The sequence below is a fragment of the Coregonus clupeaformis genome, chromosome 1 (assembly GCF_020615455.1).
Source record: "Coregonus clupeaformis isolate EN_2021a chromosome 1, ASM2061545v1, whole genome shotgun sequence".
NCBI classification, from domain to species: Eukaryota; Metazoa; Chordata; class Actinopteri; order Salmoniformes; family Salmonidae; genus Coregonus; species Coregonus clupeaformis.
Genome location: NC_059192.1, coordinates 74,827,463 through 74,850,359, shown reverse-complemented (window position 1 = coordinate 74,850,359; position 22,897 = coordinate 74,827,463). Strand labels below are relative to the sequence as shown.

Sequence of the window (22,897 nt, the reverse complement as noted above, 5' to 3'; positions counted from 1 at the left end):
GAAGCGGGGTTGTTTCGGACGCATACAGTCCACACTCAACGTTTCCAAACGGCCAAACATTCAATGAGATCCAGGGATATAGTGCAACAAAAAATGTTTATTCTTCTTATCTAACAAAAAGGTATTCTCCAATCAACTTAAAGCAGAGATTACTTGAAATGCAAATACATAATATAATATGACCTGTCTGTCTGTATTTCTGTATGTCTATATGGTCAAAAAACTATACCGCTCCCGCATCTAGCAAGGACTCCTCCCCCGAAGGCCCAACTTCCTGCCTTTATACTAACACAATTAACACAGTACAATGAATGGGCAAGAGGGGGGGCCAAAAACTGAGTTACACTAATAACAAATGAATATATCTCAATCCGGTAAATAAATCATAAAGGTACGTACCTAATATTTCATCATATACATTAATATTTAATATATTTACACAAATGTACATGGAGCTCAGTATGTTCAGTCTTTTATACAAAATATGCCCAAATCGGCTCTAACATGGACGAAAGTGCGAAGGTAACCTACTTTTTGAAGTGATTTGTTTGACAATCAGATGAAAACATAATGTCTGGTTGTGTTCATGCCACATTAAAAGGTCATACATTTTTACAGTTAAATTACATGTCTTTACTATAAAACCCATTTTAAAAAAACATAGGAAGTCCTGTGAAAAAAACATGCCCCCCCCTATGGAAGTCAAATGCACGTCCAACTGATTTGTTTTGGTCAAGTCTCCTCCAGTCTCTGCATATTAATCAAGCACTAGCCACTTGGTATCAGTATCAAAACCAACACTGTTGTCACGATCGTCGGGAAGAGAGGAGGACCAAGGCGCAGCGTTGAATGCGAACATATTTATTTGTATAATGATCACACGATCAAAACAACAAAACGATGACGTGACAGTCAATGGTCAAACACGAACAGCCTTGAAACAAGATCCCACAAACACAAATGGGAAACAGACAGTTTAAATATGGCTCCCAATCAGAGACAACCAACGACAGCTGACACTCGTTGCCTCTGATTGGGAGCCACTCAGGCCAACATAGAAATACACATACTCGATAAACAAATGAAATGCACACCCTGGCTCAACATACAAGTGTCCCCAGAGCCAGGGCGTGACAACTGTGAATTGGAGAACGGGAGCAGATTTACTTCTAACAGTGATTTACTTCTAACAATTTACCTAATTTACAGTGTAAAGGGAGTGCAGTAGATATACCAGGCAGCAGTCAGAGTCCATTTGAACCATGGCATATTATACAGGTTAACAGGTCTGTGGAGTTGTGTCTCTGGCAGGCTTGTGTGTGAGTTAAAGGTGGATCCTTCCTGCTGCATCATAGCGAACCAAAGTAATGTAGGATTATAATTGATTCACACCGTCATTAGTCAGTGGGCTCCATGAAGCTTATAGCAGCTTAGAGAGTGCTTTCAGTGGATTTGTGGATTTCTACCCCTAGGAAGCTGTAGCTAATGCTTCATAATTCCCTCTTTGCTAATAGGTACTATGGGCCGTTACCTGCTCTGACCCTATTCAGATTACCAGTGTCATTCTGATATGCAAACAGCTCTCCGAGGTCCATTCCAGAATGGAATGAAACAGAATTGGAATATCAGCTCACATTCTATTCAGAGCTGGTTCCACACAGTCTTTATGGAATTTGGATGCAATGTTGTTGCCAGGTAATGGGACGGTTGGCTTGAGACTGTGATATGTGAAGCCACATTACGGTAGTGCACTATATGGAAAAGGGTGCCATGCATTTGAGACATTAGTCTGCAGACTGACTGCAGTGGGTAGTTGTGACCGTGTAATAGTATTGATGTTCCCAGGTGTTTTGTTGATGGTGGTGGAAAACGCTGTCTCAGCCGCCGCTCCAGAATCTCCCATAAGTGTTCAATTGGGTTGAGATCTGGTGACTGAGACGGCATATGGTTTACATCGTTTTCATGCTCACCAAACCATTCAGTGACCACTTCGTGCCCTGGGGGCACGAGGGGGCATTGTCATCCTATGGGGGCATAGCCATGGTAGCCAAAATATTGGCCTCTCCAGAATTTGTATACATGACCCCATAGGATGATTTGTATACATGATAGGATGTTAATTGCTTAATTAACTCAGGAATTACACCTGAATGGAAGCACCTGCTTTCAATATACTCTGTATCCCTAATTTACTCAAGTGTTTCCTTTATTTTGGTAGTTACCTGTATCTAGAACCTTCAGTATAAGGAATAGGAACAGTATACTGTACCTCGTATAGGCATTTCTTGCTTTATTATCCTCATTAACAAAGGACCTTTAGCTCAGAAACTAACTGAGTTAAACACAGCTCGCCAGCTTACGGTCATCAGCCCTAGGTCATTAACAAACAGCCAAGAAGTTCTGAACATAACTATTTACCACAGGTAAACACAGTATCTTAAATACCTTAAGATAAATGAAGCCGGATTTCTGGCACAAACACCTTTTTTGGGGATTAACCATGCTTTAGGCTAAATAAGTTAACTATACACACTGGAAACTATGTAAATGGATATCACATGTTGTTTAAGCATGGGTCTGGGAGAGAGATAGACCCACCATTCAGGTCTGTGGCCATGGGGTTTGAGGGGGTCTGGTGGCCTGGACACAATGACGTGTCTGTGAGCAGGTGAAGAGATGGATCCAGGAGAGAGGGATGGCGGGTCCCAGCTGAATGACCACAGCCTATCTCTTTCTTCTTCTTCAACATGTCATGGGTTTTTCTTTTTTCATGTTCTCTCACTCCTCTCCTCCTTCTTCTCCTTCATTTTCATGGCTCTGTAACCTCCTGAGGGACTGAGAGCTTGGCTGATAACCAGCCTCTTACACATTATGTCAGTCTGACACTCAGAGCTCCAGCTGGGCTAGAATCCTGCAATACTGAATACAAATAGAGTCTTTACTACTGCTTATAAAGGCCTGGTGTTTAGGATAGAAGGAAAACCTGCATTCACTGGAAATTGTATTGATAGATTCAACCCTGTACCTAGTTCAGCACAGCAGGCCTTTACATGCCTGTGATTGTTACGTACAGACAAGGACAAAGAATGACTAAAACTGTTGATGTTTAATTTATGTGTAAATATTTGATGTCATTTTCATAATCCATCTCCATTGGACTGATGAGAACACATATTGTGAAATCAGCTAATATTTCTGCTATGCCTGCATTCTCATGCCTATGGCGTCATGACAGAGGCCTAGGGGGTGAGTTTCCCGAAAGCCTCGTAGCTGAAACAGGCTGGCAGAGTGGTTTGGTTCTGTAGCTGTACAGCCATGCCACACCATCACGGTTCACGCCACCAGAAGCAGAACTGAGTGGGATGAAATGGGGAGGAACGGCCTGGTCTCTCAGGAGGAATGTGAGGTATTTTCCACAAAGTGTCGAGCCTGGCTTTGTGGTAAATGCCATGACTATCAAGCAGCCGCCTCAATTTGAGAAAAATCTATACTGATACCAGATCTGAAGAAGATTAGTGGAGATAGAGAATTGAGTGACCGGGTGAACTCACTCTAGGTGAAACTGTCCGTGTCTGAATACTTAAACTGCATACTATGTACTTATCGTCGCATAAAATTTAGCACGTGTAAAAGGTAAGCAGTATCCCATGGCCGCAACGCAGTAGCACATCACAGTAGTAGTGGGGCGGGGCCGAGTGCGGGTGGATTTCTCCAGCCTGATAATAGCTCATTTCCAATTCGATTAGTTTCTCTAAACTCTGAATAGAATATGGATGAAATTCTAGGCCTGTTGCATTAACCAGCCTGATAATAGCTCATTTCCAATTCGATTAGTTTCTCTAAACTCTGAATAGAATATGGATGAAATTCTAGGCCTGTTGCATTAACCAGCCTGATAATAGCTCATTTCCAATTCGATTAGTTTCTCTAAACTCTGAATAGTATATGGATGAAATTCTAGGCCTGTTGCATTAACCAGCCTGATAATAGCTCATTTCCAATTCGATTAGTTTCTCTAAACTCTGAATAGAATATGGATGGAATTCTAGGCCTGTTGCATTAACCAGCCTGATAATAGCTCATTTCCAATTCGATTAGTTTCTCTAAACTCTGAATAGAATATGGATGGAGTTATAGGCCTCTCAGGCTGGTTGTAGGTGTTGTGCTATTAGGGTTCAATGAATACAACGTAATGAAATATAATAAATGTTTACTGAAAGAATATAGTGTCAGGAGGCATGTATTCATACAACTCTCTGTCACGTTCAACTGCCAAAGAGTAGCTCTCCTGCGCATGCATTATCTTGTTCAGGCATTGTAATCAATCTAGCTGTCACGGATTCAGCCGAGGCTGCTCCTCCTCCTTGCTCGGGCAGGCTTCGGCGTTCGTCGTCCCCGGAGTACTAGCTGCTGCCGATCGATGTTTCGGTGTTTGTCTTGTTTGGTCTTTATTGTTTACACCTGTTTCCCATTATCTTGGATTGTATTCCCTATATTACCCCCTGTCTCACATTGGTTATTTTGTGTGTGATTGTTCTTTGTTATTTCGGCAGTTGCTTTGTATTACGGGCATTTGTGTTTTCCTCCCTGTTTGGAGGTTTGTTGTTTTGTACATTTATTTTTACTGTGTTCAGTAAAGTACGTTGCCAGCCGCTCTGTGTCCTGCGTTTGACTTCGCTGACCGCATACACGTTGCGTGACAGAATCACACACCTAGACATGGAGTCAGCAGGAGCAGCGGTGCCAGCTGGATCAATGGAGGAGCGCGTAACACAACAAGCGGCCATGATCCAGGCTCTGGCACCGCCATGGAACGGGTGATGAACACCTTGGAGTGATGGGAAAGAGGAGGTTTGCCCACACCTCCTCCTCCGATACCACCACCATCAGCTATACCCATCGCTTCATCTCCGGGGTCCAGTGGGATTCGGCTCTAGCTCCCGAGGGCTTATGATGGCACCGCGGCCGGGTGTCAGGGTTTCCTGCTCTAAGTGGAACTCTACCTGGCAACCATCCACCCGGTGCCCTCGGGATACGAGAGCGTGTCCGCCCTCATCTCCTGTCTGTCCGGCAAGGCGCTGGAGTGGGCCAACGCCGAGTGGGGGGGAATAGACGCCGCTACAGTCAACTATGCAGAGTTCACCCGCCGCTTCAGGGCGGTGTTCGATCATCCCCCAGAGGGGAAGGCGGCGAGTGAGCGTCTGTTCCACCTCAGACAGGGGAAGAGGAGCGCGCAGGAGTTCGCACTGGACTTCCGGACTCTGGCTGCCAATGCGGGATGGAATGAGAGGGCCCTCATCGACCACTACAGGTGCAGCCTGAGGGAGGACGTGCGTCGGGAATTGGCCTGCAGGGACACCAACCTAAGCTTCGATCAGCTGGTGGACATGTCGATTCGCCTAGATACCCTGTTGGCTACCCGCGGACGTCCGGAGTCGGGGCCGTCCATTCCATCCCCCAGCACTTCCGAGCCGAGCCCTATGGAGCTCGGGGGTGCTGGTGCTAGGGAGACTAGGATAGAGACCAGGAGAGAGGCCGTCCCCTGCACCAACTGTGGCCGCAGAGGACACACTGCGGGTCGGTGCTGGGGAGGGTCTCCTAGGAATCGAGGCAGTAGGCAGCGCACTGATGAGTCATTCCAGGTGAGTAAGCACCCAACTCACCCAGAGCTCTCTGTTGTACATATGTGTATTAAAGTTGTGTTTCCCAAGGTTTCTCCTCACTCCCAGCATAAGGCGCTAGTAGATTCAGGCGCAGCTGGGAATTTTATCGATCGCCGGTTCACGTATAAGTTAGGGATTCCTATTGTACCAGTTGATGTGCCCTTCCCCATCCATGCCGTAGATAGCCGCCCTTTGGGGTCGGGATTGATTAGGGAGGTCACAGCGCCACTTAAGATGAAGACGCAGGAGGGCCATGAGGAGATTATACGGTTATATTTGATTGACTCTCCTGCGTTTCCCGTGGTGTTGGGGCTTCCCTGGTTAACATCTCATGACCCCAACATTTCATGGCAACAGAGGGCTCTCAAGGGATGGTCTGATCAGTGTGTCGGGCGGTGTGTAGGTGTTTCCGTAGGGGCAACGACGGTGGAAAGTCCGAACCAAATTCCCACCATGCACATTCCTCCTGAGTATGCCGATTTGGCACTCGCCTTCTGTAAAAAGAAGGCGACTCAATTACCACCTCATCGACAGCGGGATTGTGCGATAGACCTCCAGGTAGGCGCTGCGCTTCCTCGTAGTCATGTGTATCCTCTGTCTCAGGAGGAGACGGCGGCTATGGAGACATACGTCACCGAATCTCTGAGACAGGGATACATACGATCGTCCACTTCCCCTGCGTCCTCGAGTTTCTTTTTTGTGAAGAAGAAGGATGGGGGTTTACGCCCGTGTATTGATTACCGTGGTCTCAATCAGATTACAATCAAATACAGCTATCCTCTCCCTCTGATTGCTAGTATGACGGAGTCATTACACGGGGCGCGATTCTTCACAAAATTGAATCTCAGGAGCGCGTACAACCTGGTGCGCATTAGGGAGGGAGATGAGTGGAAGACAGCATTCAGTACCACCTCGGGTCACTATGAGTACCTCGTCATGCCATACGGTTTAATGAATGCTCCTTCAGTCTTCCAATCGTTTGTGGATGAGATTTTCCGGGATTTGCATGGACAGGGTGTAGTGGTGTATATTGATGACATTCTAATATACTCTGCTACATGAGCCGAGCATGTGTCCCTGGTGCGTCGGGTGCTTGGTAGACTGTTGGAGCATTACCTGTATGCAAAGGCGGAGAAATGTCTGTTCTTCCAGGAGTCCATCTCCTTCCTGGGACATCGGTTGTCCGCGTCAGGGGTGGAGATGGAGATTGACCGCGTTTCAGCCGTACGTAATTGGCAGACTCCCACCACGGTGAAGGAGGTGCAGCGGTTTTTGGGTTTTGCCAATTACTACCGGAGGTTTATCCGGGGCTTTGGACAGGTAGCAGCTCCCATCACCTCCCTGCTAAAGGGGGGCCCAGTGCGTTTGCGGTGGTCGGCTGAGGCGGACAGGGCGTTTAGACATCTGAAGGACCTGTTCACCTCGGCTCCGGTGCTGGCACATCCGGATCCCTCTTTGGCGTTCCAAGTTGAGGTGGATGCGTCCGAGGCGGGGATCGGTGCTATACTGTCTCAGCGCTCGGGCACGCCTCCAAAACTCTGCCCCTGTGGAGCGCAATTATGACGTGGGGGACAGGGAGCTGCTAGCGGTGGTTCAAGCCCTAAAGGTGTGGAGGCATTGGCTTGAGGGGGCTAAACACCCTTTTCTCATTCTGACTGACCATCGTAACCTGGAGTACATCCGGGCAGCGAGGAGACTGAACCCTCGTCAGGCTAGGTGGGCCATGTTTCTTACCCGATTTGTATTTAAGCTCACTTATAGACCAGGGTCACAGAACGCTAAGGCAGACGCCCTGTCCCGACGATATGACACAGAGGAGAGGTCCATTGAGCCCACTCCCATACTTCCGGAGTCTTGTCTGGTGGCACCGGTGGTGTGGGAGGTCGATGCGGACATCGAGCGGGCGTTACGTGCCGACCCTACTCCCCCACAGTGTCCAGAGGGACGGTAGTACGTGCCGCTCGAGGTCCGTGATCGTCTGATATATTGGGCTCACACGTCACCCTCCCCTGGTCATCCTGGTATTGGTCGGACAGTGCACTGCCTTAGTGGGAAGTACTGGTGGCCCACCTTAGCTAGGGATGTGAGGGTTTACGTTTCTTCCTGCTCGGTGTGCGCCCAGTGTAAGGCGCCTAGACACCTGCCCAGAGGGAAGTTACAACCCCTACCCGTTCCACAACGGCCGTGGTCTCACCTATCGGTGGATTTTGTCACGGACCTTCCCCTCTCCCAGGGGAACACCACGATCTTGGTCGTTGTGGATCGGTTTTCTAAGGCCTGCCGTCTCATTCCTATGCCAGGTCTCCCTACAGCCCTACAAATGGCCGACGCCCTGTTTACTCACGTCTTCCGGCACTACGGGGTGCCTGAGGATATAGTGTCTGATCGGGGTCCCCAGTTCACCTCTAGAGTCTGGAGGGCGTTTATGGAACGTCTGGGGGTCTCGATTAGCCTGACCTCGGGTTTTCACCCTGAGAGTAATGGGCAGGTGGAGAGAGTAAACCAGGATGTGGGTAGGTTTCTGAGGTCCTATTGCCAGGTCCGGCAGGAGGAGTGGTCGGGGTATATCCCCTGGGCAGAGATAGCCCAAAACTCACTCCGCCACTCCTCCACTAATCTTACGCCTTTTCAGTGTGTGCTGGGTTATCAGCCGGTCCTGGCACCCTGGCATCAGAGCCAGATCGAAGCCCCTGCGGTGGATGAGAGGTTTCGGCGCTCGGAGGAAACATGGAACGCTGCGCATGTCCATCTGCAGCGGGCTATCAGGCGGAAAAAGGCGAGCGCCGATCGCCACCGCAGTGAGGCTCCGGTGTATGCACCGGGAGATCGGGTCTGGCTCTCGACCTGAAACCTGCCCCTTCGCCTGCCCTGCCGGAAGCTGGGTCGGCGGTTTGTGGGGCCATTTAAAGTCCTGAGGAGATTGAACAAAGTATGTTATAGGTTACAACTGCCCATTAATTACCGCATTAACCCCTCGTTCCATGTGTGTGTCTCTCCTCATGCCGGTGGTAGCTGGTCCACTCCAGGAGAATGAGGTACGAGAGGCTCCTCCGCCCCCACTAGACATCGAGGGGGCTCCGGCGTACTCAGTCCGTTCCATCATGGATTCGAGGCGTCTGCAGTATCTCGTGGAGTGGGAGGGGTACGGTCCGGAGGAACGGTGCTGGGTCCCTAGGAGGGACATCCTAGATCCCTCCCTGTTGAGGGATTTCCACCAGAGTCATCCGACTCGCCCTGCTCCGCGTCCTCCTGGCCGTCCCTGAGGCCAGGGTCGGCGCACGGCTGGAGCTGCGCGTCAAGGGGGGGGTACTGTCACGGATTCAGCCGAGAGTCCCTAACAACTCTCAATAAGTATTTATTGTCCTTAGAGTCCCTAACAACTCTCAATAAGTCTATCTGATCCTTAGAGTCCCTAACAACTCTCAATAAGTATTTCTGGTCCTTAGAGTTCCTAACAACTCTCAATAAGTCTTTCTGGTCCTTAGAGTCCCTAACAACTCTCAATAAGTATTTCTGATCCTTAGAGTCCCTAACAACTCTCAATAAGTATTTCTGGTCCTTGGAGTCCCTAACAACTCTCAATACGTATTTCTGGTCCTTAGAGTCCCTAACAACTCTCAATATGTATTTCTGGTCCTTAGAGTCCCTATCAACTCTCAATAAGTGTTTCTGATCCTTAGAGTCCCTAACAACTCTCAATAAGTCTATCTGATCCTTAGAGTCCCTAACAACTCTCAATAAGTCTTTCTGGTCCTTAGAGTCCCTAACAACTCTCAATAATTATTTCTGGTCCTTAGAGTCCCTAACAACTCTCAATAAGTATTTCTGGTACTTTCACTGCCGTATGGATCTTCTGATGGTCTGTTCTTCATGCTGGGCTGCTGCCAGAGCTGTGCTTTCAGCCTCTTCAACAGTGTCTGTGTCCTGATGGTCTGTTGCTGGCCCATTAGAAGATCACAACGAATTATCCGTAGAACAGCGCCATTTTCTTTTTATATGTTGTATGACCTTGGCTGTACTTCAGTGATCACTGTTCCTTTCTGTGTCCATGTGTTTATTTTGTCTTTGTCCCTCACGTTATCCCCAAGTTGGAGTTCAGGCAGATTTCTTGTCCCTCACGTTGTCCCCAGGTTGGCATTCAGGCAGGTTTCCTGTCTCTCACGTTGTCCCCAGGTTGGAGTCCAGACAGGTTTCTTGTCCCTCACATTGTCCCCAGGTTGGCATTCAGGCAGGTTTCTTGTCCCTCACATTGTCCCCAGGTTGGAGTTCAGGCAGATTTATTGTCCCTCACGTTTTCCCCAGGTTGGCATTCAGACAGGTTTCTTGTCCCTCACGTTGTCCCCAGGTTGGAGTCCAGACAGGTTTCTTGTCCCTCACGTTGTTCCCAAGTTGGCATTCAGGCAGGTTCTTGTCCCTCACGTTGTCCCCAAGTTGGAGTTCAGGCAGATTTATTGTCCCTCACGTTTTCCCCAGGTTGGCATTCAGACAGGTTTCTTGTCCCTCACGTTGTCCCCAGGTTGGAGTTCAGACAGGTTTCTTGTCCCTCACGTTGTCCCCAGGATGGCATTCAGGCAAGTTTCCTGTCCCTCACGTTGTCCCCAGGTTGGAGTTCAGGCAGGTTTCTTGTCCCTCACGTTGTACCCAAGTTGGCATTCAGGCAGGTTTCTTGTACCTCACATTGTCCCCAGGTTGGAGTTCAGGCAGGTTTCTTGTACCTCACGTTGTCCCCAGGTTGGAGTTCAGGCAGGTTTCTTGTACCTCAGGTTGTGCCCAGGTTGGAGTTCAGGCAGGTTTCTTGTCCCTCACGTTGTCCCCAGGTTGGAGTTCAGGAAAGTTTTTTGTACCTCACGTTGTCTCCAGGTTGGAGTTCAGGCAGGTTTCTTGTCCCTCACGTTGTCCCCAGGTTGGCATTCAGGCAGGTTTCTTGTCCCTCACGTTGTCTCCAGGTTGGAGTTCAGGCAGGTTTCTTGTCCTTCACGTTGTCTCCAGGTTGGAGTTCTGGCAGGTGTCTTGTATCTCACATTGTCCCCAGGTTGGAATTCAGGCAGGTTTCTTGTCCCTCACGTTGTCTTCAGGTTGGAGTTCAGGCAGGTTTCTTGTCCTTCACGTTGTCTCCAGGTTGGAGTTCAGGCAGGTGTCTTGTACCTCACATTGTCCCCTGGATGGAATTCAGGCAGGTTTCTTGTCCCTCACGTTGTCCCCAGGTTGGAGTTCAGGAAATTTTTTGTACCTCACGTTGTCTCCAGGTTGGAGTTCAGGCAGGTTTCTTGTCCCTCACGTTGTCCCCAGGTTGGCATTCAGGCAGGTTTCTTGTCCCTCACGTTGTCTCCAGGTTGTTAGTTCAGGCAGGTTTCTTGTCCTTCACGTTGTCTCCAGGTTGGAGTTCAGGCAGGTCTCTTGTACCTCACATTGTCCCCTGGATGGAATTCAGGCAGGTTTCCTGTCTCTCACGTTGTCCCCAGGTTGGAGTTCAGGCAGGTTTCTTGTCCTTCACGTTGTCTCCAGGTTGGCATTCAGGCAGGTTTCTTGTACCTCACGTTGTCCCCAGGTTGGAGTTCAGGCAGGTTTCTTGTCCCTCACGTTGTCCCCAAGTTGGCATTCAGGCAGGTTCTTGTCCCTCACGTTGTCCCCAAGTTGGAGTTCAGGCAGATTTATTGTCCCTCACATTGTCCCCAAGTTGGCATTCAGACAGGTTTCTTGTCCCTCACGTTGTCCCCAGGTTGGAGTTCAGACAGGTTTCTTGTCCCTCACGTTGTCCCCAGGTTGGCATTCAGGCAGGTTTCTTGTCCCTCACGTTGTCCCCAGGTTGGAGTTCAGGCAGGTTTCTTGTCCCTCACGTTGTACCCAAGTTGGCATTCAGGCAGGTTTCTTGTACCTCACATTGTCCCCAGGTTGGAGTTCAGGCAGGTTTCTTGTCCCTCACGTTGTCCCCAGGTTGGAGTTCAGGCAGGTTTCTTGTACCTCAGGTTGTCCCAGGTTGGAGTTCAGGCAGGTTTCTTGTACCTCAGGTTGTGCCCAGGTTGGAGTTCAGGCAGGTTTCTTGTCCCTCACGTTGTCCCCAGGTTGGAGTTCAGGAAAGTTTTTTGTACCTCACATTGTCTCCAGGTTGGAGTTCAGGCAGGTTTCTTGTCCCTCACGTTGTCCCCAGGTTGGCATTCAAGCAGGTTTCTTGTCCCTCACGTTGTCTCCAGGTTGGAGTTCAGGCAGGTGTCTTGTACCTCACATTGTCCCCAGGTTGGAATTCAGGCAGGTTTCTTGTCCCTCACGTAGTCTTCAGGTTGGAGTTCAGGCAGGTTTCTTGTCCCTCACGTTGTGCCCAGTTTGGAGTTCATGCAGGTGTCTTGTTCCTCACGTTGTCCCCAGGTTGGAGTTCAGGTAGGTTTCTTGTCCCTCTGTCGTAGTAGAACTTTTGCTTTGTTTTTGTTGTTCCTTGAACTTCCTCACTTTCTCTCCCTCTTTCGTTTTTAGGAGGTTTTCCTTGATGGGTCAGTTGGTCCTCAGTCTGCATCCCATGAGGAGCTGTGCTGGTCAAAACCCACACTCAAGTGTCGTCGTGCGGTATACAAGCAGTCTCCTGTAGAAAGCAGTTCCACTGTCTTTTGATTAGTACATCAGTCTCTTCACTGTCTGAACAGATTTATCCACCAGTTTGTTCGATTGTGGGAAGTGTGGACTTGATGTAGTGTGGACGAAGTCCCAGTCCTTGCTGAATTGTTTGAACTTTGCATTAGAGAATTGCGGTCCATTATCGCTGAAGACTTCACTTGCCAGCCCGTGTCAGGAGAATATGGATTTCATACAGGTTATCTCTGCGGTGGTGGTGTTCTGCCTACAAACCCTCTGTAGCTCAGTTGGTAGAGCATGGAGTTTGCAACGCCAGGGTTGTGGGTTCGATTCCCACGGGGGGCCAGTATGAAAATGTATGCACTGTAAGTTGCTCTGGATAAGAGCGTCTGCTAAATGACTGAAATGTAAACCTCTGGATACAGGGAGTAGGAGTCTGTGTCTGGAGAATGTGACAGACAAATTATCAAACTGCATGTCTGAAATACCAGCAGAGCCATTAAAGCCCCACCCTGCAGCTGAGAGACCAGACCAAAAGGTAGGAGCTGACCTTTTCACGTGTAATGGAATGGATTACCTCCCTGTATTCAGAGGTTTGTAGGCTGAACACCACCGCTTGCAGACGCTTTGATAACCTGTATGAAATCCATATTCATGTAGTTGACCATGCCGTTAAACCTCTGGACTTTTTGCTCTTTGGTTTTGGCATGTTATCAACAGCAGATATTTTTTTCGGGTCAAGTCTGATGCCTTCACTGCTGATGATGTCTCCAACGAAAGTCAAGTCCGTCACAAGCTGGCATTTCTCTCTGTTCAGTTTCAAGTTTGCTTTCCTTGTTGCTTCCAGCACTTTTTTCAGTCTTGCGTCGTGCTCTGCTTTCCCCATACAATAATGTCTTTCATAGACGGAAATATCCACATAGAACTCCTCTAGTTGACTTTCACTCACTTTATCTATTTGGTGGATCTAGATGGTTTAGTATTTTGTTTAAAAGCTCTGATGAAGGCTATACATAATGCATTATGGACTGGATCTTAACTTGAGGAACGCACAAAACAGGTTTTCTCATAAATCTTGTATTGATGTTCATGGGAGACTTGGGTAAATTTGAGGTTACACATGGCACATGGATTTGAAGTGAGGAAATCTTTAGTCAAAAGCTCATTGCTCCCCCCCTGTTTCCTGGTTGACCACTGGGCCTGAGGATTGAGGTAAATAGAATAGACCTGTAATACCAGATTAAATTTGGTGACATATGTCAATAGTAGAATGAGTTGGAATACAAAGAAGATGACTGTATTTTCTCTTGTCTCAGATCATATTTTGGCTCCATCTTGCTGCTGGGGTTATCATAATGATGTTGGTGTGGCTGGTTTGTTGGAAAATTTTAGGTGAACCTTAGTGGAGTCAAACTAAAACGTGACCTCTCGTTTGAACCTCTAAAAAGATCCATCAATTCCATAATCCATCAATTATCTTTCCAGTATGGTAGCGAGATGAACGGCAAATACAATAGACTTCAAGTTGTGTCAATGAGCACACCCTCTTCATTACTGTAGGTCGTACTTTCAATGTGCCTTTTTCTTTCCAGAGGCTGGTAATCTATACCAACGGTGGCTAGTTTCTCTGCTGTCTTTTCTATGATGCTCACTGTTGTCAGGCAGATGTTTTATTAACTCCTTGTATTTTTGCAACAGATGTGAGCTGTTGTAATCACACAAAGCGAGTGAAGGCCCCGGAAGAGGGACACCACATACACACACACTCACACACACACACACAACAGGACACTGCTGTTAGAAAGGAGGCGACAAAATGTGGTCATCCATCACTGGACGACACACACACACACACACACACACACACACACACACACACACACACACACACACACACACAGAGAGATATGACTGTAACATCTGGCACAAATCAAAACCCAGTACACAGACCTCTGATGTCACATAGGGGGGAAGGGGAGGGAGGCATAACTAGGACTGATCTAGGAGCAGATGACGGGTTCATTGGGTTAAAGTGGCATTTGGTTCAGTAGAACTGAGATGCTGTTGATCCCTTTATCAGAAATAGTTACAAATAAATACCAGAAACACATCAAATATAAAAAACAGGATTAGATTTTTTCTAACACATCAAATATTGATTATAGCCAAAGATGCAAAACACACAAGTCCATTTACATGGCACATGAGAGGAAATATCATCACTGTTTGGTCTGAGATGCTATCAGGCTTATTGGTTTGTCCATAGTCCATAAAGCATAAAGAAAGCAGAGCTCCTCTACAATGCTCTGTCAAGCTGAAATGAGAAGAGCTGGGATCATGCTCTGTAAGGTTACACTGACCTTGTGCCAATTATAATGTCATAAAAAAGCAGCTTGGCATTGCTGTTCTCGAGAAAGGAAGGTTGAAATGAGAGAGAGAGAGAAAAGGAAGGAGAGAAGGGGGGAGATAGAGAGTAGGAGAGAGAGAGAGAGAGAGAGAGAGAGAGAGAGAGAGAGAGAGAGAGAGAGAGAGAGAGAGAGAGAGAGAGAGAGAGAGAGAGAGAGAGAGAGAGAGAGAGAGAGAGAGAGAGAGAGAGAGAGAGAGAGAGAGAGAGAGAGAGAGAGAGAGAGAGAGAGAGAGAGAGAGAGAAAGAGAGAGCGAGAGAAAGTAGGAGAGAGAAAGAGAAAGAGAGAGAGAGAAAGAGAGAGAGAGAGAGAGAGAGAGAGAGAGAGAGAGAGAGAGAGAGAGAGAGAGAGAGAGAGAGAGAGAGAGAGAGAGAGAGAGAGAGAGAGAGAGAGAGAGAGAGAAAGAGAAAGAGAGAGAGAGAGAGAGAGAGAGAGTAGGAGAAAGAGAAAGAGAGAGAGAGAGTAGGAGAACGATTGGTTTGGAAAGTGCAAGGCCATTGAAATAGACACAATGAGGAGTAACTTGAGCTCCATTCAACCCCAGTACTGTACAGTGCAAAGCTCTTTCCATGAGCACAGCAAACAGGGTAGGAGAAGACAATGTTTGGACAACTATTTTATACAAAGTGACATTCTGTTGAATTTCAACAAGATGTGTCTGGAGGAAATGTCCCTGAATGCAAAACAGGCCCAAGTACTTACTGTAGTTACTGTAGTTACTGTAGTTGTGTAATTGTAAGAAAAGATCCGTCTCTGTCTCTCCAAATCCATCCATATACTGCAGGGAAATCAACACCAATGGGTTTGCTCTTGTGCATGACACAAGAGCAAACCCATTCAAACCCATTCATTCAGTTCCATTCCATGAAAACTCACTTCCATTCAGTTCCATTTGACTCCTGGTGCAGGGGGATTTCCTGGAGATTCTTGATGTTTATGACATCACCCATCCAATTCCTGTCCTGATCTCCCTCTAGGCTGACATACAGGAGGAGGGGTATCATCATGTGGTCCACTACAGGATTAAAGCCTTACAATACACACACACACACACACAGAACACACAACACAAACACACACACAGATATAGAAAACTGACTGGGTGAAAGAGGAATAGAGCGATAGAGGGATCATGAAATAACAAACAATGTGTTGAGTGCTATTTTGTGTCAAAGGGGGGATGAGAGAGGAAGTGCATTTAGCTCTCATACTGTAAACTTGTGACTAAAGCCTTAACCGCAGTGTGTGTGTGTGTGTACATGCAACTGTCTTTGTGTGTGTGTGTGTGTGTGCGTGTGTGTGTGTGTGTGTGTGTGTGTGCGTGCATAGCCATAGTGTGGCCATAGGATGTGGTCGTATTGTTCTGGTGAGATGCTATTTGTAGGAGTGTGTTTACTCTCTGAGCTCTATTCAATCTGGATCGCTGAACCGTTACAGATTGCGCAATAGAAATGTAAAGGTAATTTCCGATTGAGCTGACATATGCAGCGTTTACGTGAATGCAGGAGCACACAGGTTTCTAGAACCAACCACAGAATGACTGTCAGAACACACAGAACACACAGAACACAGAACACAGCCAGCCGAGGAATAACTGCACATTCTTATGTGCTGCTTTTTTCTGAATTATTTCCATAAACTCCCTTATCTTGGGTTTGGAAACAGCCCCTCTCACTGCCTGGCTGGCTAGTGAGTCTGCTGGTATTGAATAGCACACAGCTTGTTGGACTTGACTTCAGTTAGTCTGAATATTCAGCCTCAACAATCAATTACAGTATAAGAGATGATTGTTCTTTTCATGATTTGATGGCAAGACCAAAGACCTCTGAGACATTTTTCAAAATGAACCACAAAACTCCAAAAATGTTGTTAGTCTGTTCAGTCTTACATACAGTACCAGTCAAAAGTTTGGACACACCTACTCATTCAAGGCTTTTTCTTTATTTTTACTATTTTTTTACATTGTAGAATAACGGTAAAGACATCAAAACTATGAAAGAACACATATGGAATCATGTAGTAACCAAAAAAGTGTTCAACAAATCAAAGTATACAGTGGGGAAAAAAGTATTTAGTCAGCCACCAATTGTGCAAGTTCTCCCACTTAAAAAGATGAGAGAGGCCTGTAATTTTCATCATAGGTACACGTTAACTATGACAGACAAAATGAGAAGAAAAAAAATCCAGAAAATCACATTGTAGGATTTTTAATGAATTTATTTGCAAATTATGGTGGAAAATAAGTATTTGGTCAATAACAAAAGTTTCTCAATACTTTGTTATATACCCTTTGTTGGCAATGACACAGGTCAAACGTTTTCTGTAAGTCTTCACAAGGTTTTCACACACTGTTGCTGGTATTTTGGCCCATTCCTCCATGCAGATCTCCTCTAGAGCAGTGATGTTTTGGGGCTGTCGCTGGGCAACACGGACTTTCAACTCCCTCCAAAGATTTTCTATGGGGTTGAGATCTGGAGACTGGCTAGGCCACTCCAGGACCTTGAAATGCTTCTTACGAAGCCACTCCTTCGTTGCCCGGGCGGTGTGTTTGGGATCATTGTCATGCTGAAAGACCCAGCCACGTTTCATCTTCAATACCCTTGCTGATGGAAGGAGGTTTTCACTCAAAATCTCACGATACATGGCCCCATTAATTTTCCTTTACACGGATCAGTCGTCCTGGTCCCTTTGCAGAAAAACAGCCCCAAAGCATGATGTTTCCACCCCCATGCTTCACAGTAGGTATGGTGTTCTTTGGATGCAAATCAGCATTCTTTGTCATCCAAACACGACGAGTTGAGTTTTTACCAAAAATTTCTATTTTGGTTTCATCTGACCATATGATATTCTCCCAATCCTCTTCTGGATCATCCAAATGCACTCTAGCAAACTTCAGACGGGCCTGGACATGTACTGGCTTAAGCAGGGGGACACATCTGGCACTGCAGGATTTGAGTCCCTGGCGGCGTAGTGTCTATACTGATGGTAGGCTTTGTTACTTTGGTCCCAGCTCTCTGCAGGTCATTCACTAGGTCCCCCCGTGTGGTTCTGGGATTTTTGCTCACCATTCTTGTGATCATTTTGACCCCACGGGGTGAGATCTTGCGTGGAGCCCCAGATCGAGGGAGATTATCAGTGGTCTTGTATGTCTTCCATTTCCTAATAATTGCTCCCACAGTTGATTTCTTCAAACCAAGCTGCTTACCTATTGCAGATTCAGTCTTCCCAGCCTGGTGCAGGTCTACAATTTTGTTTCTGGTGTCCTTTGACAGCTCTTTGGTCTTGGCCATAGTGGAGTTTGGAGTGTGACTGTTTGAGGTTGTGGACAGGTGTCTTTTATACTGATAACAAGTTCAAACAGGTGCCATTAATACAGGTAACGAGTGGAGGACAGAGGAGCCTCTTAAAGAAGAAGTTACAGGTCTGTGAGAGCCAGAAATCTTGCTTGTTTGTAGGTGACCAAATACTTATTTTCCACCATCATTTGCAAATAAATTCATAAAAAATCCTACAATGTGATTTTCTGGATATTTTTTTCTCAATTTGTCTGTCATAGTTGACGTGTACCTATGATGAAAATTACAGGCCTCTCTCATCTTTTTAAGTGGGAAAACTTGCACAATTGGTGGCTGACTAAATACTTTTTTTCCCCACTGTATTTTAGATTTTAGATTCTTCAAATAGCCACCCTTTGCCTTGATGACAGCTTTGCACACTCTTGGCATTCTCTCAACCAGTTTCATGAGGTAGTCACCTAAAATGCATTTCAATTAACAGGTGTGCCTTCTTAAAAGTTAATTGGTGGAATTTATTTCCTTCTTAATGCGTTTGAGCCAATCAGTTGTGTTGTGACAAGGTAGGGGGGGTATACAGAAGATAGCCCTATTTTGTAAAAGACCAAGTCCATATTATGGCAAGAACAGCTCAAATAAGCAAAGAGAAACGACAGCCATCATTACTTTAAGACTTGAAGGTCAGTCAATACGGAAAATGTGCAGTTGCAAAAACCATCAAGCGCTATGATGAAACTGGCTCTCATGAGGACCGCCACAGGAATGGAAGACCCAGAGTTACCTCTGCTGCAGAGGATAAGTTCATTAGAGTTACCAGCCTCAGAATTTGCAGGCCAAATTAATTATTCACAGAGTTGAAGTAACAGACACATCTCAACATCAATTGTTCAAAGGAGACTGTGTGAATCAGGCCTTCATGGTCGAATTGCTGCAAAGAAACCACTACTAAAGGACACCAATAAGAAGAAGAGACTTTGCTTTGACCAAGAAACACGAGCAATGGTAATTAGACCGGTGGAAATGTGTCCTTTGGTCTGGAGTCTAAATTTGAGATTTTTGGTTCCAACCGCCGTGTCTTTGTGAGACGCAGAGTAGGTGAACGGATTATCTCTGCATGTGTATTTCCCACTGTAAAGCATGGAGGAGGAGTTGTTATGGTGTGGGGGTGCTTTGCTGGTGACACTCTCTATGATTTATTTAGAATTCAAGGCACACTTAACCAGCATGGCTACCACAGCATTCTGCAGCGATACGCCATCCCATCTGGTTTGGGCTTAGTGGGACTATCATTTGTTTTTCAACAGGACAGTGACCCAACACACCTCCAGGCTGTGTAAGGGCTATTTTACCAAGAAGGAGAGTGATGGAGTGCTGCATCAGATGACCTGGCCTCCACAATTCCCCGACCTCAACCCAACTGAGATGGTTTGGGATGAGTCGGACCGCAGAGTGAAGGAAAAGCAGCCAACAAGTGCTCAGCATATGTGGGAACTCCTTCAAGAACGTTGGAACAACATTCCAGGTGAAGCTGGTTGAGAGAATGCCAAGAGTGTGCAAAGCTGTCATCAAGGCAAAGGGTGGCTATTTGAAGAATCTCAAATATAAAATATATTGTGTTTAACACTTTTTTGGTTACTACATGATTCTGTTATTTCATAGTTTTGATGTCTTCACTATTATTCTACAATGTAAAAAATAGTAAAAATAAAGAAAAGCCCTGGAATGAGTAGGTGTGTCCAAATCTTTGAATGGTACTGTACGCTTCATTCAGATGTCCTTTTCATGTTCATCTCCTATTTAACACTTATCTAAAGTCGGCTGGCTCCAGGACTTCCTATCCAGATCATAGTTAGATCCCACATTGTCACCAGACAGACATGGGACAGCATCCAAACACAGCCTCAGCAATGCCTCAATGCCTTACAGCCTCCAGCCAAGACCAACCTGCTGAATGGATGAATGATTATATTAATACAAGTTTGCCTAAGGCTTACATCAAAGATCATATCCTAGCTCTTGACACATGGCAAACAATGTATTAGTCAACTCCTTCTTAGTGAGAAACCCCCTGCCTGTCTGGAGACGGTGTGGGTTTAGGTTTGAATTGTATGTGTATAGTATCTTAATCAATCCCTGTCTGTGGTTCTGTCCACAAGATTCCTCAGTGTGTGGAGTTGAACCCCTCATTATACTTGAGTCAGGCTGTTCCTTTGATCCAGCAGTTCAGGTGCTGACGGCTGCTTCCAGGGGGTGGCCTTGATTAGCAGCTCGTTAGAGGTTTACTGTATAAAGGTTGTGTGTGTGAGTGTGCATGTGAACGTCCTCGGCGGGGGTGGCCGAGTTCAAAGACTAACTGTAAATACAACGTTGAGTGTTGTTGGATGAGGAGAAGTTTTAGAGGAAATCACTGCCCCCTTGTGAGAGAACATAGTAGTACAAAGTCTTAAAGAACAGTACATGGAAATCATAGGTCTGCCTTGGTCAAGCAGTGGTACGGTGATAGCATACCCGACACGAAGACATGTGACTACACAGAATGGAAGAGAGGCAGTGAATACGACGGCCCAGAGCAGACTGGGTGTGTCCAGATGGGCAGACAGACAGTGGACACAGGGAAGGGTGTGTCCAGATGGGCAGACAGACAGTGGACACAGGGAAGGGTGTGTCCAGATGGGCAGACAGACAGTGGACACAGGGCAGGGTGTGTCCAGATGGGCAGACAGACAGTGGACGCAGGGAAGGGTGTGTCCAGTTTGGAGGGCAGTCTGTCTGTTTGTGATGGGCTGGCAGGCAGCATTAGGATTAGGGAACTTCCCAATCATGAAAAGTACTCAATAAAGCTGCTCAATGCGCTCTGCTCTGAGTCAGATCACTGGGTTTATCTGTAGTACGGCTACTGTGTGTGTGTGTGTATGTGTGTGTATGTGTGTGTGTTCTGAACTTCTGTTTCACATCTCTCCTCTCCCTGTGTCTCCAGCTGGCAGGTGTAGCGCGGTAGGGGGCAGTAGAGAGCATGGCTGAGCCCAGCCAGAGCCAGCCCCAGGAGAGCAGCAGTTTGCAGAGGAAGAAACCTCCATGGCTCAGAGTGGACATCCCCCCACAGCTGTCCCTGGATGAGCACTTAACATTCATACAGGTATGAGGAAACACCTCTCACTCACACTCACACACATCTTACATTACAGATACAATGCAACTGCATAGACACTGAAAACACACTTACAAAGGTACAACACACACAATACATACAGTTACTGTAATGTGGCCTACATACAGGTACAGTTACTGTAACCTGGCCTACATACAGGTACAGTTACTGTAATGTGGCCTACATACAGGTACAGTTACAGTAATGTGGCCTACATACAGGTACAGTTACTGTAATCTGGCCTACATACAGGTACAGTTACTGTAATCTGGCCTAAATACAGGTTCAATAGATGCATTGCAAGCGTACAATAGACACCAGCTACAGTAAATCCACTGAGCTATTGAGGAGCAATATCTTTTTGTTGTCTGGTGTGTGTTGCAGCCGGTCAAGAGGCAGGGGTTCCTGCGCAGTGTGAGCATGCCCGGTGAGAACACACAATCAGGCATTGCAACCTTTGACCCCAGCAATTATCTCCGACCCCCTCTGCAGCGCCAGCCCTCCATCACAGAGACCATCAAGAGGTGAGACACCACACACAATGCGTGTATCACACACCACAACATCCACTCTCCTTGCTTAACTGCTTACTACTACTGCATGCCCTGAATATATTTTCTAAACCCGGACTTTACTGTCTCTCCTTCCTCTTCTTCCAGCTGATCTGAACTCTTTTTATTGATATTTTTCCTTTTCTCTCTTTTATTTCCCACTCTCCCTCCTTTCTCTTTGTGCTTTCCTCCTTTCTCCTGCTCTGCCTACCTGCCTCCCCCCCGTCTGGTGTGTGTGTGTAGTAAGAAGAGGGTGCATTTCAAGCGGGTCAACACGGTCCCTCCTAAGGGCCAGAGGGGCCCCCGACGGGTGTCTGTACTCCGCAGGCGCTCCTGTGTCCCCAAACTGGTCACCCGGCGCTGCTCGTCCATCTCCAAACAAATCATCAAGTAAGAGAGAGAGAGGTAGGAGGGAGGGGGAGAGATAGAGAGGAAGGAGGGAGTGGGAGAGAGAGAGGGAGGAGGGAGGGGGAGAGATAGAGAGAGAGGGAGGAGGGAGGGGGAGAGATAGAGAGAGAGGGAGGAGGGAGGGGGAGAGAGAGAGAAAGGGAGGAGGAGGGAGAGAGAGAGAGAGAGAGGGAGGAGGAGAGAGAGAGAGGGAGGAGGGAGGGGGAGAGAGAGAGAGGGAGGGAGGAAGAAAAGAAAGGAACAACGGTTCCTTAGATTAAGATCATGTGTCAATACCGTTTTAGAATCCCTTGAAGGTATCACATGACCTGTGACTCAGGAGGAATCTCTCTCTCTCTCTCTCTCTCTCTCTCTCTCTCTCTCTCTCTCTCTCTCTCTCTCTCTCTCTCTCTCTCTCTCTCTCTCTCTCTCTCTCTCTCTCTCTCTCTCTCTCTCTCTCTCTCTCTCTCTCTCTCTCTCTCTCTCTCTCTCTCTCTCTCTCTCTCTCTCTCTCTCTCTCTCTCTCTCTCTCTCTCTCTCTCTCTCTCTCTCTCTCTCTCTCTCTCTCTCTCTCTCTCTCTCTCTCTCTCTCTCTCTCTCTCTCTCTCTCGTAAGGGTTGGTGTGAGGTGTGACCCAGGTGCGGTGCAGGTTAGACAGTAGGCAGAGATGGTGCAATAAGGAACTTTACTGATGGTCCAGAAGCCAGGATACAAAATAACAGACTTTACACGAAAAATGAAGGTGGAGCAAATAAGACTCCAAAAAACAGGCAGACAGCCAAAAATACGAAATAAATAAACAGGGAGAACACTTCTCACGTACCTGTCCATACGTCCCGCGATCAGACACTGATTAGTACTGCTTGGCATAGTGAAACTAGCAGAG

At 47.0% G+C, this 22,897-nt stretch overlaps 1 protein-coding gene across 2 annotated transcripts in view; it reads left to right on the top strand.

Moving 5' to 3' along the window:
- Positions 1 to 22,897, top strand: part of LOC121576911 (inactive rhomboid protein 1-like) — a 71,643-nt gene that overhangs the window by 10,032 nt on the left and 38,714 nt on the right. Inside the window, exons 2-4 of one of the 2 annotated variants that reach the window (XM_045224903.1) lie at positions 20,903 to 21,061; positions 21,458 to 21,597; positions 21,868 to 22,014. In XM_045224903.1, the coding sequence (XP_045080838.1) occupies positions 20,939 to 21,061; positions 21,458 to 21,597; positions 21,868 to 22,014 (410 nt within the window). In that variant the 5' untranslated portion in view covers positions 20,903 to 20,938. The remainder of the gene's footprint in view (positions 1 to 20,902; positions 21,062 to 21,457; positions 21,598 to 21,867; positions 22,015 to 22,897) is intronic. The other variant, XM_045224906.1, reaches the window with a different exon arrangement.